This window comes from Leucoraja erinacea, chromosome 21 (genome assembly GCF_028641065.1).
Source record: "Leucoraja erinacea ecotype New England chromosome 21, Leri_hhj_1, whole genome shotgun sequence".
In the NCBI taxonomy this organism is placed as follows: domain Eukaryota; kingdom Metazoa; phylum Chordata; class Chondrichthyes; order Rajiformes; family Rajidae; genus Leucoraja; species Leucoraja erinaceus.
The window spans coordinates 20,514,438-20,529,112 of record NC_073397.1 but is presented as its reverse complement, the minus strand read 5'-3'; the positions used below and the strand labels follow the sequence as shown (position 1 = coordinate 20,529,112).

General features: G+C 39.6%; 1 protein-coding gene across 1 annotated transcript in view; it reads right to left on the bottom strand.

The window, feature by feature from the left end:
• The window catches only part of rpn2 (ribophorin II), a 42,136-nt gene that overhangs the window by 4,034 nt on the left and 23,427 nt on the right, over positions 1-14,675 (bottom strand). The window contains 5 exon segments of the mRNA XM_055652344.1: positions 478-555; positions 7,552-7,681; positions 9,983-10,058; positions 12,938-13,033; positions 14,554-14,640. Of these exon segments, the coding sequence (XP_055508319.1) occupies positions 504-555; positions 7,552-7,681; positions 9,983-10,058; positions 12,938-13,033; positions 14,554-14,640 (441 nt within the window). The 3' untranslated portion in view covers positions 478-503.

Sequence of the window (14,675 nt, the reverse complement as noted above, 5' to 3'; positions counted from 1 at the left end):
ATTTCCAACATCTGCAGGCTCATTTGTTATCGTCAAATCACCATTGTGAAATACCAATCCTTCGAGCCTTAATATTGCCGTTTCCAGTTACTGATTAAATTAGTACAATTTGTGGCCCACCAATTTCGCAACATGCAAAGCAATAGGTGAAAACATTCATCAAGATATTCTTGTTTTCAAGTTCCTGGTTGATGTTAGGGTACTGGATTAATAAAATTAATTGAATTTTTATAGTATTGAATATCAAAATAAGCGTTAAGGTGGCAGAAAAAGAACTTTCGATCCAGATTACATCAAATGGAAGTCTGAATGAACCGAACAAACGTAACTTTAACAATGAAGTACTACAACCTTACCGTAAACTTAAAAAAATATATTTTGCCATGCACAACAGAAATGAAAAACATTTAACGAGATAAATGCACATCAGAAAATGTAATTTGCTACACACACAGCTGATGCATTTAAAACCCTTACTTGGGTTAAGTTGATTAGAAACCCTTCTACCGAAGAGTCCTATATTTTGCCAATCTACTGCTTTGTTCTGCTGCAATCCTGGCAAAGGAGAAAGGAATATAGATTTAGAGAAAACAAAAGATCTTAAGAGCGGGGGAATTCCATTCAGTATTAAAGCTCTGAACTAGCCTCTTCATTGAAGTGCCACTGATGATGGACTGAGAGTACAAAACTATGTACAAGCAAGACAAACTATTGGTCCGCATAAACCAAATAGTTGGAACTCGCTTTTTACTATGGTTTGTTCTTAATTTCAATATTCACACTGTTTTCACTTTAACAATTTTCTTACTATACATGAATTTTGGGTTATTGTTTTAATTAAATGTAAAACGTAATTTATTACAAATATTTTACTAAATGATATTTAAAAGCAAAATGTGAATTCCAGACCAAAATGTTTCTCCTCAAAAGGTATGGCCTCCGTTTGGAGTCATGATAATTCTCGGATAAATGTACATTTTGAACCTTATACGTTTTCTGTTCACAAGATGCTCACTGGACTACAATTTAATTGGCTTCCCATTCACCTCACCGAAGAAGGTGATGTTTTAAAAAGTGGTTGTTGGTAAGATATTCTATCATTGGGGTATCAGACAGTGGTGCTTGCCGCATTTCTTCTCTTCATTCATCCTTCTTCTCTTCCCACAGGGGAGCAATTATAAGAATAAAGGCGTCTTTTTTCCCCCTCTAGCCAGTGGCACTGCAGTGAACTGTAGCAAACAAATTGATCACTGGGACTACACTATTATGTAAAGATTTATCTTCTGAAGTGTCAAACAACATTATTTTATTGTACCACTGAACTAACCACTGAAGTTTATTAGAAACCTTTGGAACATGGAATCAGTCTAATAATAACTGTATTTATGCACTATTTTGAAAAAGTACATGCTTTAAAATAGATTTCCCCCATGACAGAAGCTCCTCTGAGACAACACAGGTAATCTATTTCTATGTGCATTACCTTCAAATGCATTACTAAAATTATATATCCAACAAGAATTCATCAACATGATATGATCAGTCATCTGTTAAGCACCCTGCAGCATAAACAAACACTTACTTCGGTTACCCTGCTTGCTTAAGATGATTAACAAAGGAAACTGAAGTGCAGAATAAGTTGAGAAGACAAAGTATACGCCAGCCAGGATTGCATAAACAGAAATTATAAGATGCACCAAACCTCTACAAACCACTCACTATGTCTCAGCTGGAGAATCAAGACTGATTACAGATACCAGACCATATCAGAAGGGTTTAGGTACTTACCAAATGTATCCTGGAAATAAGAGATTTCTGTGTTGTGACAAACTACAGAGGCTGGGTTTATTCTCCTTAGCATGTAACATTTCAGAAGTGTTCAAAATTAAGAGGGGCTTTACTAGAATTAGCAGAGAATCTATTTACCACTGGTAGTAAAGCTAGCAACTGGAAGCCCACTGAAGATAACTGGAAGAGGAACCAGTGGGGAGTAGAGGAATAAAGGATACCCTAGTCTGGATATTACTGAGCTTCGCTGTAAGTGATAAGTTTGAAAGGGGCATTGAGTACAAGAGTCAGGAAGTCACGTGGAGTAGTACATGTAGTTCTAGTTGCCCCATTACAGGAAAGATGTGAAGGTATTGGATAGGGTACAGAGTAGGTTTACCAGTACGCTGCCTGGATTAGAGGGCTTCAACTACAAGGAGGTTGGATACATTTGGATAGTTTTCTCTGGAATGTCAGGGGTGATGGTGGAGGCAGGTGTAAAAGTGGCGTACAAGAGGCTTTGAGTTAGGCACATGGAAGTACAAGGACTAGAGGGATAAAGATCATATGCAGGCTGATAAAATCAGATTAACTTGACATCGTGTTTGGCACAAACATTGTGGGCTGATGGGCGTTTTTCTGCTGTACTGCTCTATGTTCTGAACTTAGAGCACAACCAGTTACCAGCCATGGTCCACATGTGGATTCCTCAGAAAGTTAAGACAGTGGAGCAGCAACTTGTTGTAATACCCCAGTGTGTATCAGCTACTCTTTTTATATTACAGCCTGTAAATAGAATTGGTCAACTTTGTGGGCTGCTATAATTGAGAGCATAACATTGTCAAAGGTCACAAGGAATGGTAACTTGCAAGAGAACGACCTTCTCCCACATCATTGCCTTTAAGAGAGGTGATAAAAGGGAAGGAGAAAATCTCAACAGCAAATTTCTCAAATTAAAAACATTAAAAGACGAGAAACATTTTGTGGCCGGCCTATAAATACTAAAATCACTAATTACTAACATTTTGAAATGTTTTGTCAGAACTTTCATAAGTTTTCAGACCAGACTCTGCACGATTTCAATTCAAAGTTAATACATTAAAAAAAATTTAAAAATACGAAAACATAGCTTCCTCATTAATCCTAGATCCTTATGTAAATGCAGTTGTGATTATTAACTCAAAACTCAACTGTTTATTATTTTGGTGTCAACATATGTGGATTAAAAAACCAAATACACGCCAAACCTTTACTGTGTACAAATTCCAGTATAGGTTTAATAACCAATGCCAAGCTATTGAAAAATTACCCTTGTCACTGCCCAAGTTTCAAGATAATTGCAGTGGAATGGCATGATGGCTGCGGAACTTTGGACAGTTAATTTTGTTGTCATGAGGACTGTGTATTACAGTCAAGGATGTCTTAGACAAAACCCCCGGGCCCGATCAGATATATCCAGGGACACTAGAGAAGAAATTGTGGGAACCCTAACTGAGAGATGCCAATCATTGTTAGACATGGGTGAGGTGCCAGATGACTGGAGGGTGACTAATGTTGTGACTCTATTTAAGAGCTGCTAGGAAAAGCCTGGGAATTATAGACCAGTGAGCCTGACATTTGTAGTAGGCACGTTTAGTTTAGAGATCCTGTGTTAAAACAGGCCCTTTGGCCCACCGAGTACACACCGACCAACAATCACCCTGTACACTTGTTCTATCTAGGGACAATTTACAGAAGCCAATTAATCAACAAACCTGCACGTCTTTGGAATGTGGGAGGGCATTACTGGAGAGGAACAAGATATATATATATATATGCATTTGGATGGACTGGGACTGATTAGGGATTGTCAGCATGTTTAGTACATGGGAGATTGTGTCTTTTACGAATTTGATTTAAGTTTTTGAAGATGTGACCAAACGTTTGGATGAGTTCAAGGCCATAAACATTGTCCACATGGACTTCAAGGCCTTGATAATGTTCTGCATGATAGGCTACTCTGGAAGGTTAGATTGCATAGTATCCAGGGAGAGCTAGTTAACTGGATACAGAATTGGTACAGAAGGAAATGGAGGGTGGTGTTTTTTGGACTGGAGGACTGACTGTTAGTTCGTCTGCTAGGCCCATTATTGTTTGTGGTTTATAGCAACGATTGATTAAGAATGTACAAGGCATGATTAGTAAGTTTTCAGATGACATTAAAAGTAGGTGATATCTGACAGCGATGATGGTTATCAAAAAAACTCAATGGGACCTTGATCAGTTGGGCAAGTGGGCTGAGAATGGCCAATTAGTTTAGAGATACAGCATGGAAACAGTCCCTTCGGCCCATTGAGTCTGTGCTGACCATCAAACACCCGTACACTAATCAGTCCTACACCCTAGGAACAATTTTATAGAATCCAATTAACCTTTAAACTTGCACGTGTTTGGAGTGATGGAGGAAACTGAAGCATCCGGAGAAAACCCACGTGGACCCAGGGAGAACATACAAACTCCATGCAGACGTGGTTAGGATTGAGCCCAGGTCTATGGCACTGTAAGGCAGCAACTTTACAGGTGAGCCAATGTGCCACTCATGGAGTTTAATGCCGTTAAGTGCAGCGTTGTATGTTGGGAAGTCAAATGAGGGCAGGAATCTTAGTAAACGTGGATCCTGGAGAGTTGTGTAAAGGAAAGAGATCTAAGCGGACAGGTAGATAAAAATGCTGGAGAAACTCAGCGGGTGAGGTAGCATCTATGGAGCAAAGGAATAAGTGACGTTTCGGGTCGAGACCCTTCTTCAGACAGGTATACAGTTCCCTGAAAGTGCCGCTATGGGTGGAGCTGGGAAAGTTTTCGAGGGATATGGGTCAACTTGGGCAAATAGGACTAGCTTAGATGGGGCACTTTGATCGGCATGGACAAGATGGGCCGAAGGGGATGTTTCCCTGCTAAATGATCATAATTTTATTTTCTGTGCCCAAATTACCTAAAATTAAAAACTCACACCAGTGTTTAAAATCCCTCCATAGGCAATTCACATCTTCAAAATGACAACATCGTTTCTAGGCCTCATGGTTACATTTCTGTTTCTTCCTCTTAAGACCTGTAAATTTCATGTCTCTCACTATGTTACTATTTATCCTCTGAGGTAGTTGATTTTAGATTGATTACACTTCTATTGAGCCTTGGATTATTTTAAAAGTTTAAAAATGTGCTAAAAAGATGAGATGCTTTCAATTCAAGTGGTATTGATGAACCTAACTGAAGCATTTTACTCTCAACTGCGCATCAGGAAAGCTCTAAACAGCAAGTTGACCATGACATTTGCATTAGAATGCTAATTAAACAATACTCAGGGTTTTGAATCGTACCTTAGATTGAGGGAACACTAGGCATTTCTAGTGCAAGAATACCAATCAAGTTATACTTGCATGATTACTGCTGAAATGTCACTTGAAATATCTCGAAGGGCATAAGTACCCATGTCACTTGATTCATGTGGGCATTATGCACAGGGATGATGGACCAAAGTGATAATATTATGTGAACAGCTTTTAAAAATGCCATGGGGGGGGGGGGGGGGGGGAATTATTAAGAAATTCCATTAGGCCAAATCATCACAAGGACCCGATTGTATAAGTGATCAACAAATCATGCAATAGAAGACTTTAAAGTATAAATTACTCTTCAATACAACAATGAATAAATGAATTGAAACATTTCAAATTTCAACGCTGATTATTTTAAAATTACATATCAAATACATGCAATCACACACTATTTGAAACTGCTTGGAATATGGTGTGTACCGTGCAGTGAGCAGGTGTGCTCAGCAAGGGATATCTATTGCATTGAGCAGAGAAGGGTTTAAGAGGAACAATAGTCAAAATGTGCTACATACTAAGTAAAACGTTAATCCTAATTTTGTCTGTTTTAAGTGATAAAGAAGTTACAAAAGATCAATATTTTTAAATAAATGATTGCACACGCATTTTAAAAATATGCTCCGAAACAATTACCATGCAAATAAAGGGTGCACCAATCAGCTGCTAAATTCGATAACCATTTCTAGAAACAACCATACCAGGAAGGAAAGTGTTGGCAACCAATTTACCTAATATGATCCAATGAATGCTGTTAGAATGATACATTTCATTCAGTAGACCCTGAATGAGATGCACTGCTTCAATTACATTTTCATTCAATATCCAGCTTTGATTGAGTTTTGTTTTCCTCTTGCTAAGTCACGGTGAGGAATGTCACAACTATACAACAGAACATTTTGCAATGTAACCATTATCAACTTACTCAAAACAAAAACTAGGCAAAGGAATTCTGTATTTTGGCACTAGAATTTCTGCCCTTATAATTTGCACATCAGTGACTGCATTAATTCTTAATATATTTCATTAGAGTCCCACCAGAATGGATCCCATCAGAATGACACCTTCATCTCAAAGGGAAGAGCTGGGTCAGTTCTGGGAGCTCCTGAAGTAAATGAATGTAGAGCTTAATCCTATTAACTTCAGCTACTGGATACCTACACTTCAAGAGAGCTAGAAACACATTTAGATACATTCAGCCTCAAATAATAATGGGAAATAGTTGCAAGGCAAATATTATTGCTGTTTTCTTTTCAAAATATGTACCAACACTTACCAAATTAGTTTTTGGCTAGTTGTAATTTCCATGAAATTTATGTTAGTCTTGAATACGGCTGAATATACCACCATTAAAAATATACAGATATGCAATGGGCACTTAAATGATTAACAAGTCAAATTCAAAGTTGTCCACGATACTGCCTTTTGTGCTCTATTCAGATAAGGAAAGATTTTTTCGAAAGTTAGCATGTGTTTGGTGTCACCATTGTTGATTAGGGTGCCTCAATCCTCCAGTGACAAATTAAACATAGTTTTGTGAAGCTATAGTTGTTCAAGTTAAAATGGCTGTGGAGATTTCTGCCAACCCAGGATGAATGTTCGGTTATCTCTTCAGCTTACTATTCTTGTTGGACCAGTGTTTGCAATCTTTAATAAAAGCCAAAACTGCCTCTGAATAAATGCATCAGATTCAATTTTTAGCTTGGGGATAATGCAGCATTTAATTATATTAGATGGTCCATAATATGTTACACTCAACTTTACCCTTTAGGTAGGAATGTTCTGTGCACATCAAGCACCTGATGCGCTTTAAATAAAGCTATCCCGTTAACAGGTCTTTATAATGCGATACCAAGAAATATAAACACTGTTGTAATTTCTACATGGTGAAACCAAAATGGATAAATGGCCTTTATTAAAATCTGACAATGTGCACTTTAACCACATGCAATTAAAAAAAAAAAATATTACAAATCTCAAATTGTGGAGTACAGAGGCAAATAAATAAATGATGGGTCTTTGTCCCAAACATTTTGAAGGGCACTGTAGTTAGATTATAATCAGAAAATGGTAACCCCAAGTGCAGTGAGAACCAATGAAATTACCACTGACTAGCTACTGGTCAAGACATTTAAATCAGGATCATTATTTTGATTCAAGTTCAAGTGAGTTTATTGTCATGTGTCCCTGTATAGGACAATGAAATTCTTGCTTTGCTTCAGCACACAGAATATAGTAGGCATTTACTACAATTGTATTGAATGCAAGCTCCTGCAAATTTACAGTGATGAGAGTTAGAGACCATATATCTTTGTACTTAAAAACTAATCTCCATAGTGACAAAGTTAATCTGGAAAATACAAAAATACAATTACAATGATACATTGAATACTTGAGCTGAGTAACAACTTCTTACCGCTTCACAGCCTTTTGAGCTAACATTCTGTTCCCAGCAAAGAAGGTGATGCTGCCAAGCACAGCGAGATACTGCAGAGTCTGGAACATGTTCAGTTGAGTCCAATATACATACATCAATCCCAACATCCCTAGAAGTGAGTAGGACAAAGGTGAACATTTAAGACCACCTCTGGCTAAAATGAGGTAGTGGTAGAATTTCGAGCTTGAATAAACATTGGATGAAAACTACTAATAGCGAAGTGTCTCGTTGACTGGAGATACTACAAACTGCAACTGCTGGTTTATACAAAAAAAAGTGTGCCATAATAACCCAGCAAGTCAGGAAAGATTGATACGTGACGTTTTGGATCAGAACCTTTCTTCAGGCTAGCGTTTCAGTTAGGGACCTGAAACCAGTCTGAAGGGTCCTGACCCAAAATGTCACATTCCAATGTTCTCTAGAGATGCAGCCTGAACTGCTGAGTTACTCCAGCAGTTTATACCATTAACTGGCTTTGCAGGAATGATGATGCACAATGCATCTCCCAATTCATCAACAATTACATTATATTAGAGGTCCAATCTTTGTGTGTAGCACAATTTAACTGGTTCTTTTGAAATAAATGACAAGGAAAACATTTTCTCCACACTCTCCAATCTGCAATTTCACTGCGAAAGACCATCTGAAACTGATGAATACTTTACATCATCACAATTAAACAGCTTTCTGTAAATAAGCCTGGTTATGTGATTCCCTTGTGGTGGTAATGAAATGCAAACTGTACAAGGAACCAAACTAAAAGGTAGTGAGGAGACATTGTCACAAACAACTTTGACACAGCTGAGCTAATCATCTGGCAGAATCCACTGTCTGTTTTATGCTCAGAGCCTCCAGGACATTCTGTGCAGATCTTTTCTTTTGAATACAAGTAATTGAGATAGACATAAAATACTGGAGTAACTTGGAATCGAGCAGTATCTCTGGAGAAAATGGATAGGTGACATTTCGAAAGAGAAACCGAGCACCCAGCACCCATCCAGAACTCATGGACTTCAATAACTTCACCATGAATACAATCCTCAAATTCATCTGGACTATATTTGACATCTCTCTCCCCCATCTTGATCCATCTCCATTACAGGGACAGACTGTCGACTGACATCTACTACAAGCCTACGGACTCCCACAGTTGTCTGGACTACACTTCCTCCCACCGTGCCATTTGCAAAGATGCTACCCTTACTCTCAATTCCTCCGTCATGGCCACATATGCTCCCAAGATGAGTGTTTCCCTATAAGGATATTAGGGCGGCACAGTAGCGCAGCAGTAGAGTTGTTGCCTATCAGCGCTTGAGACCCAGGGGTGAACCTGACTGTGGGTACTGTCTGTACGGAGTTTGTACATTCTCCCCATGACCGTGTGGGTTTTCTCTATGAGATCTCCGGTTTCCTCCCACACACCAAAGACGTACAAGTTTGGCAGTTAATTGGCTTAGTAGGAAATGAAAATGTTCCTAGTGTATGTTAGATAGTGTTAATGTGCAGGCATTGCTGGTCGGTGCGTACCATGGTTTTCCCCCGGGTCATAAATGAAACCCTCAGCCATGTCCTCCTGTCCAATGGTTCTGCTATCGCTCCCTCTCCTCCCAAAGCAAGAATAGAGTTCGCCTGGTTCTAACCTTTCACCCCTTCAGCCTCTGCATCCAACACATTATCTTCAGACATTTCTGTCACCTGCAACGTGATCCCACCACTAGACACATCTCCATCCCTTTCAACCTTCCGTGGGGACCACTCCCTCTGCAACCCTTTGATTCACATCCCTTCCCAACCTAACCAACCCCTCCCAGGGTTGTTTACGCTGCAACTGCAGGAGAAGCAACACCCGTCCTTATAACTCCTCCCTTGACTCCACCCAAGGATCCCAGCAGTCCTTCTAGGTGTGAGAGGGGTTTACATGCACCTCCTCTACTGCATCTGGTGATCCTGATGTGGGATCCTATATAGGACCAAGTGTAGCTTCAACGACTGCTTTGCTAAACACTTGAACTCAGTCTACCAAGGCCTACTGGATCTCCCGGCTGCTAAGCATTTTGACTTCACTTCTTATTCCCAAACTGACCTTTGTCCTGGGCCTCCTCCATTGCCAGAGTGAGACCACATGCAAATTGGAAGACAGCACCTCATATTCCACTTGGGTAGCCAATGATATGAACATTGTTTTCTCCAATTTCAGGTAACTTCTACAAACAACTCCTTTCCCTTTCCCCCTTAAATCCCCTCCCTTCCCCTGAACCCAGGCTGACTTTGCACTGGTTTCTCAAGTGATAGATATGATGCAAGTTGTGATTGGAAAGGCAACATCTTCAATTGGGAAAATATTGACAAATGAATAAATACCAGTCTGATGGCATTTTAAAATGATTTGTTTCTCGTCATAAAAACTCACCGGCATGACCCAAATGGAAGACGATAGTGCTTGGTGAAAAGGTGAAGTTAGAGATGTTGACACCCAATTTGATCCACTGCAAGAGAAGACAAATTTGAATCAAAGAAACAAGGTTAAAAGGTAATTTGTATAACAATAACATCTCAAAAATGGGTACAATTTAAGATCAACATTGCATTTATTTAAAACATATTATTTAAACAGGAATATTTTAACCTAGGAAATGGAGAAAAAAACAAATTAATTGCTGGCAGTGATTTCTTTGCAAAGACAGCGTTAATTTCAGTATCAAGTATATCTTTATTGTCATTTTCCTGAGTACTCACATACCCAGAGGAAACAAAAACACGTTGCTCAACCAGTGTCCATTCAGTGTGCAGTAAAAAATAAATAGAAATAAAAATACATATATCATGAACAAATTAAACACTCTACTCTCTACTAAACATCAACAGGCGTTCCGATCGGCAGCGGCACGACAGTGGCTCTGCTGCAGTGTGTCCAGGTTGGTGGTTGGTGCGCGACACTTTGGCAGGGGGGGGGAGGGGGGGGGCAAAGTCCGTTTATCAGTCTTATAACCTGTGGGAAGAAGCTGAGGAGCATCCTGCTGGTTTTGCAGCTAATACTCCTGTACCTCTTCCCAGATGGCAGGATGGAGAATATGTGATGCGATGGGTGGTAGGGGTCTTTGATGATGGAGATGGCTCTGCTGATACATCTCTTCCTGTATATGTCCAGCAGGAAAGGGAGTGGAGCACCAATAATTCTGCTGGCGGTCTTCACAATCCTGTCTAGTTGGTGCCGTTCGTACGCCTTGCAGCTCCCGAACCAGGAAGTGAAGTGATGCCGTAGGTTAATGTGCTTTCGATTGTCCCCTTATAAAAAGTTTGTAGGTGTGTAGTGGGGTGACCTGCTTTCCGTAGTCTTCGGAGAGGGTGTAGTCGCTACTGGGCTCTCTTGACCAGTGCTGTGGTGTTGTTCGTGGACGTCAGGTCATCTGACAGGTGGAGTCCTAGGAACTTCACGCTGCTGACCCTTTCCACATCAGCTCCATCGATGTGCAGAGGTGTATGGTGTTGTTTTCCCGCCCTCCTGAAGTCAACCACCATCTCTTAGTTTTTCCCACGTTGAGAATGAGGTTGTGGGATTTGCACCATCCTGTGAGCAGCTCCACCTCCATCCTGTACGCCGACTCATCATTGTGACTGATGAGACCCACCACTGTTGTGTCATCAGCGAACTTGTTGATGAAGTTGTTGTTGAGTCTAACAGTACAGTCGTGCGTAAGCAGACTAAACAGCAGGGGGCTTAGGGCACAGTGTCAGTGTTTGTTAATGGTCATTGCCTGCATCATGTCAGAAAAATAATTTGCAATGTGAATATCATTTTAAAATGATACTCACATTACAGTTCAGAATATAGACACAAAATGCTGGAGTAACTCAGTGGGTCAGGCAGCATCTCTGGAGAAAAGGAATAGGTGACGATTCAGGTCGAGACCCTTCTTTAGGAGTCAGGAGAGAGAGAAACTAGAGGTATGAAAAGGTACAGAACAAATCAGAGCCGGCACCGATGACCAAGGAAAGGTGGAGGTCACAATGAAGAAATGTCAATGAAGGGATAAAAACAATGAAACTAGCAGGACGACTAGGGTATGGGAGGGCCAGGGAGAGAGGGAATGCAAGTTATTTGAAATTAGAAAAATAATATTCTTACCACTGGGTTGTAAGCAACCCAAGCGAATATGAGGTGCTGCTCCTCCAATTTGCATGTGGCCTCACCATGACAGGGGAGGAGGCCCATGACAGAAAGGTCAGTATGCGAATGGGAACGGGAGTTGCAATGTTTGGCAACCGGGAGATCACGTAGGCCAAGGCGGACTGAGCATAGCTGTTCAGAGAAACGATCAGCCAGTCTGGTCTGCAGGAGTCCACACTGAGAACAACAGATACAGTGATGACGTTGGAAGAGCTGCAAGTGAACCTCTGCCTCACCTGAAAGGATCGCCGGGGTCCCTGGATGGAGTCAAGGTAAGAGGTATAGGGACAGGTGTTGCAGTTCCTGCAATTACAGGGGAAATACCTGGAGAGAGGGTGGTTTGGGAGGGATGGGAAGAGCGAGCAGAGCTACCGGTGTAGGTTAGTGAATAATTATTGAATCATGGGTTTATGGAATGAGCAGCCAAAGGAGTTAGATATGATAGATATTATAACAGCACTTAAAATACACTTGGACAGGTAAGTGGTTAGGAAAGGTTTATAAAGATGTGGGCTGAACACTGGCAAATGTGACCAGCATAGAGTGAAATGTTGGTCAGCATAGATGATTGTATGATTCTATGACACAGGCAAAGGGAGAATAGAGGGGGAGGGGGAGAAAGCTGGAAAAGAGGTGGTGTTGGGACAAAGACTGGCAAGTGATATGTGGATACAGATGATTCTGATCGTAGTTTTACACCCTAAATACCCAGAACCAAAGGACCAGATGTCAACTCTTGGTAGGTATTTCTTAATGGGCTTCATAATTAATTTCATGTTCTTTTTACAAACATCAAGAATCTGAAGAAAGGTAGGTCAACCATACCTGATCACTATTCTGCAAGGTTCATGATATCCAAATACTTGGTGAGAATACAAGGTTTGGATGTGATACCCATGCCTCGGTTCAAATTTAAACTGGCATTCTAGTTGGCAGCAAAATTGCCTTATTCACTTTTGATTTTTTCTTTGGATCAAGCAAGCCAAAATTGTGAAAGTGAAAATCAAAATAGATATGCTTTAGCTGCCATGTGACAGAATATCAAGTATACTGTAATTGTTCAAAATACAGCGATAGCTATGCTTAACTTTTGGCAAAAATATTGGGTTTGCCTTCCCATAAAACAGACACTGCTGCAATCATAATTCCAGTTATTGCAACAACCATCTTAAAAACATTGATAAAATGACTACTTACCAGAATTATAAGCAGTAGGAGAGGAGCTAACACAAGGGCAGTGAAAGTATTTGAGACTGCAATTGGTGGCTTCTTTTCAGGTTCCCTAAAGAGATGCTGCAAAGAAATCATGTTTAAATATTTACCACATGAAAACTAGGGTTAAAATATCATTTGCTATGTTGCGACTAATCATATAAGAGTAAAAATCAAAGTTAAAACAATATGTGCTTTTACTTCCTATGAGTGATTTTCATTCAAGTCCTCGAATTGCACTGCAACTTAAAAATATATAAACTTCCATTCAATAGTCAGATAGACCCCTAATGTTCACAGATTTGATTAACAAGAGGTTAGAGACAGTTACCAAATATACGGAAACAATACAGGCCAAGTATTAAAGTAAAAATAGTTAATGGTACAGCTTTAAAGATACTTACTTCAGGAAAGCAACATTAGAGATGATAGTATTTAAATTATGGAATAAAGTAGGGCTGATGCTTGAGCGTAGTGGATGAATAAATAGCAGCCAGAAGCAGGGGAGAGTGAGTGAGTGGGAGAGTGAGTGAGCGGGAGGGAGAGTGGGAGGGGGAGTGAGTGTGGGAGTGGGAGGGAGAGTGAGTGTGGGAGTGGGAGGGAGAGTGGGAGGGAGAAAGTAGAAAGATAACAAGTTATCGGAACAGGTAGACAGATGGAAGGTGCATTTAATCTTAAATGGGAGACAATTATAAACTAACATACAAATATGTTGAAGGAAATGAACAAACAAGTTCCTGTGTTTATAATTTACAATTTCGTAGAATTAAAAGAATGTAGATTAAGATTTTGAAAGGCCAAAATGCACTTTGACATTTGAGAAAAGATGCATGCATAATTTGTGTGAAATTAAAATTCCACGACTTGCCATACTTGAAGTAGAAAGGTTTGTACAAAATAATCTGACTTTTATAAATTAATTGCTTTTACCTTCTTAAATCGAAATTATTGAATTGTGTACAGGATTAACTTTCTCAACCATGGAACTTACTAGTTCACATTTAAAGTTGACAATATGCAAAAATGTCTTCAGAAAGAGGGCAGAGACCCGAGGCAATACATTTGTCAAAATTTGGGCTTTCCCAATACTTTCCATTATTTATATTGTACACATTATTTGTCATTACATGAAATTAAAGTTAAAGGCAAGATTTTAAAGTAGAAGTTAAACAGAGATTGACATGTCACTGTAAACGTGTCTGCTCCCACTAATCAAAATCTGAATGAAATAGAAAATAACTGTAAGAACGTAACCACATGTGGTACAAGTCATGTTGTGAAGCAATTCATGAATGTTAAATGCCTGGCATGATGTATTCCCTGTAGTGCAAAGCAAACTGTTATACTACCAGCACATATACTACCTGGACTGAATTGCTGTAAAAACTCAACATGTCACACCATCTGCAGGAAGGTCACGGTTTACCTGCAGTTAACTTTTTTTTGGTCCACATGGACAAGTGACTTGTGCACTAATGGTATTTTTGTTTTTATTTCAGAATTCCAGCAGTGGAAATGTAATATTGTTATTATTGTTACCTGGGCTAAATGTGATCAGAACAAATTCATTATGTGCAGTTTAATCTTGTACACAGACCTACCTGAATTTCAGGTTTGGCGGCAAAGAGATCCCGAGATTGTACTGGGGTTGGAGATTCTTCATCAGGAAACTTAATTACAACATCAGCCTACAACAGTCATGAAAAGAAAACATATCTTTAAA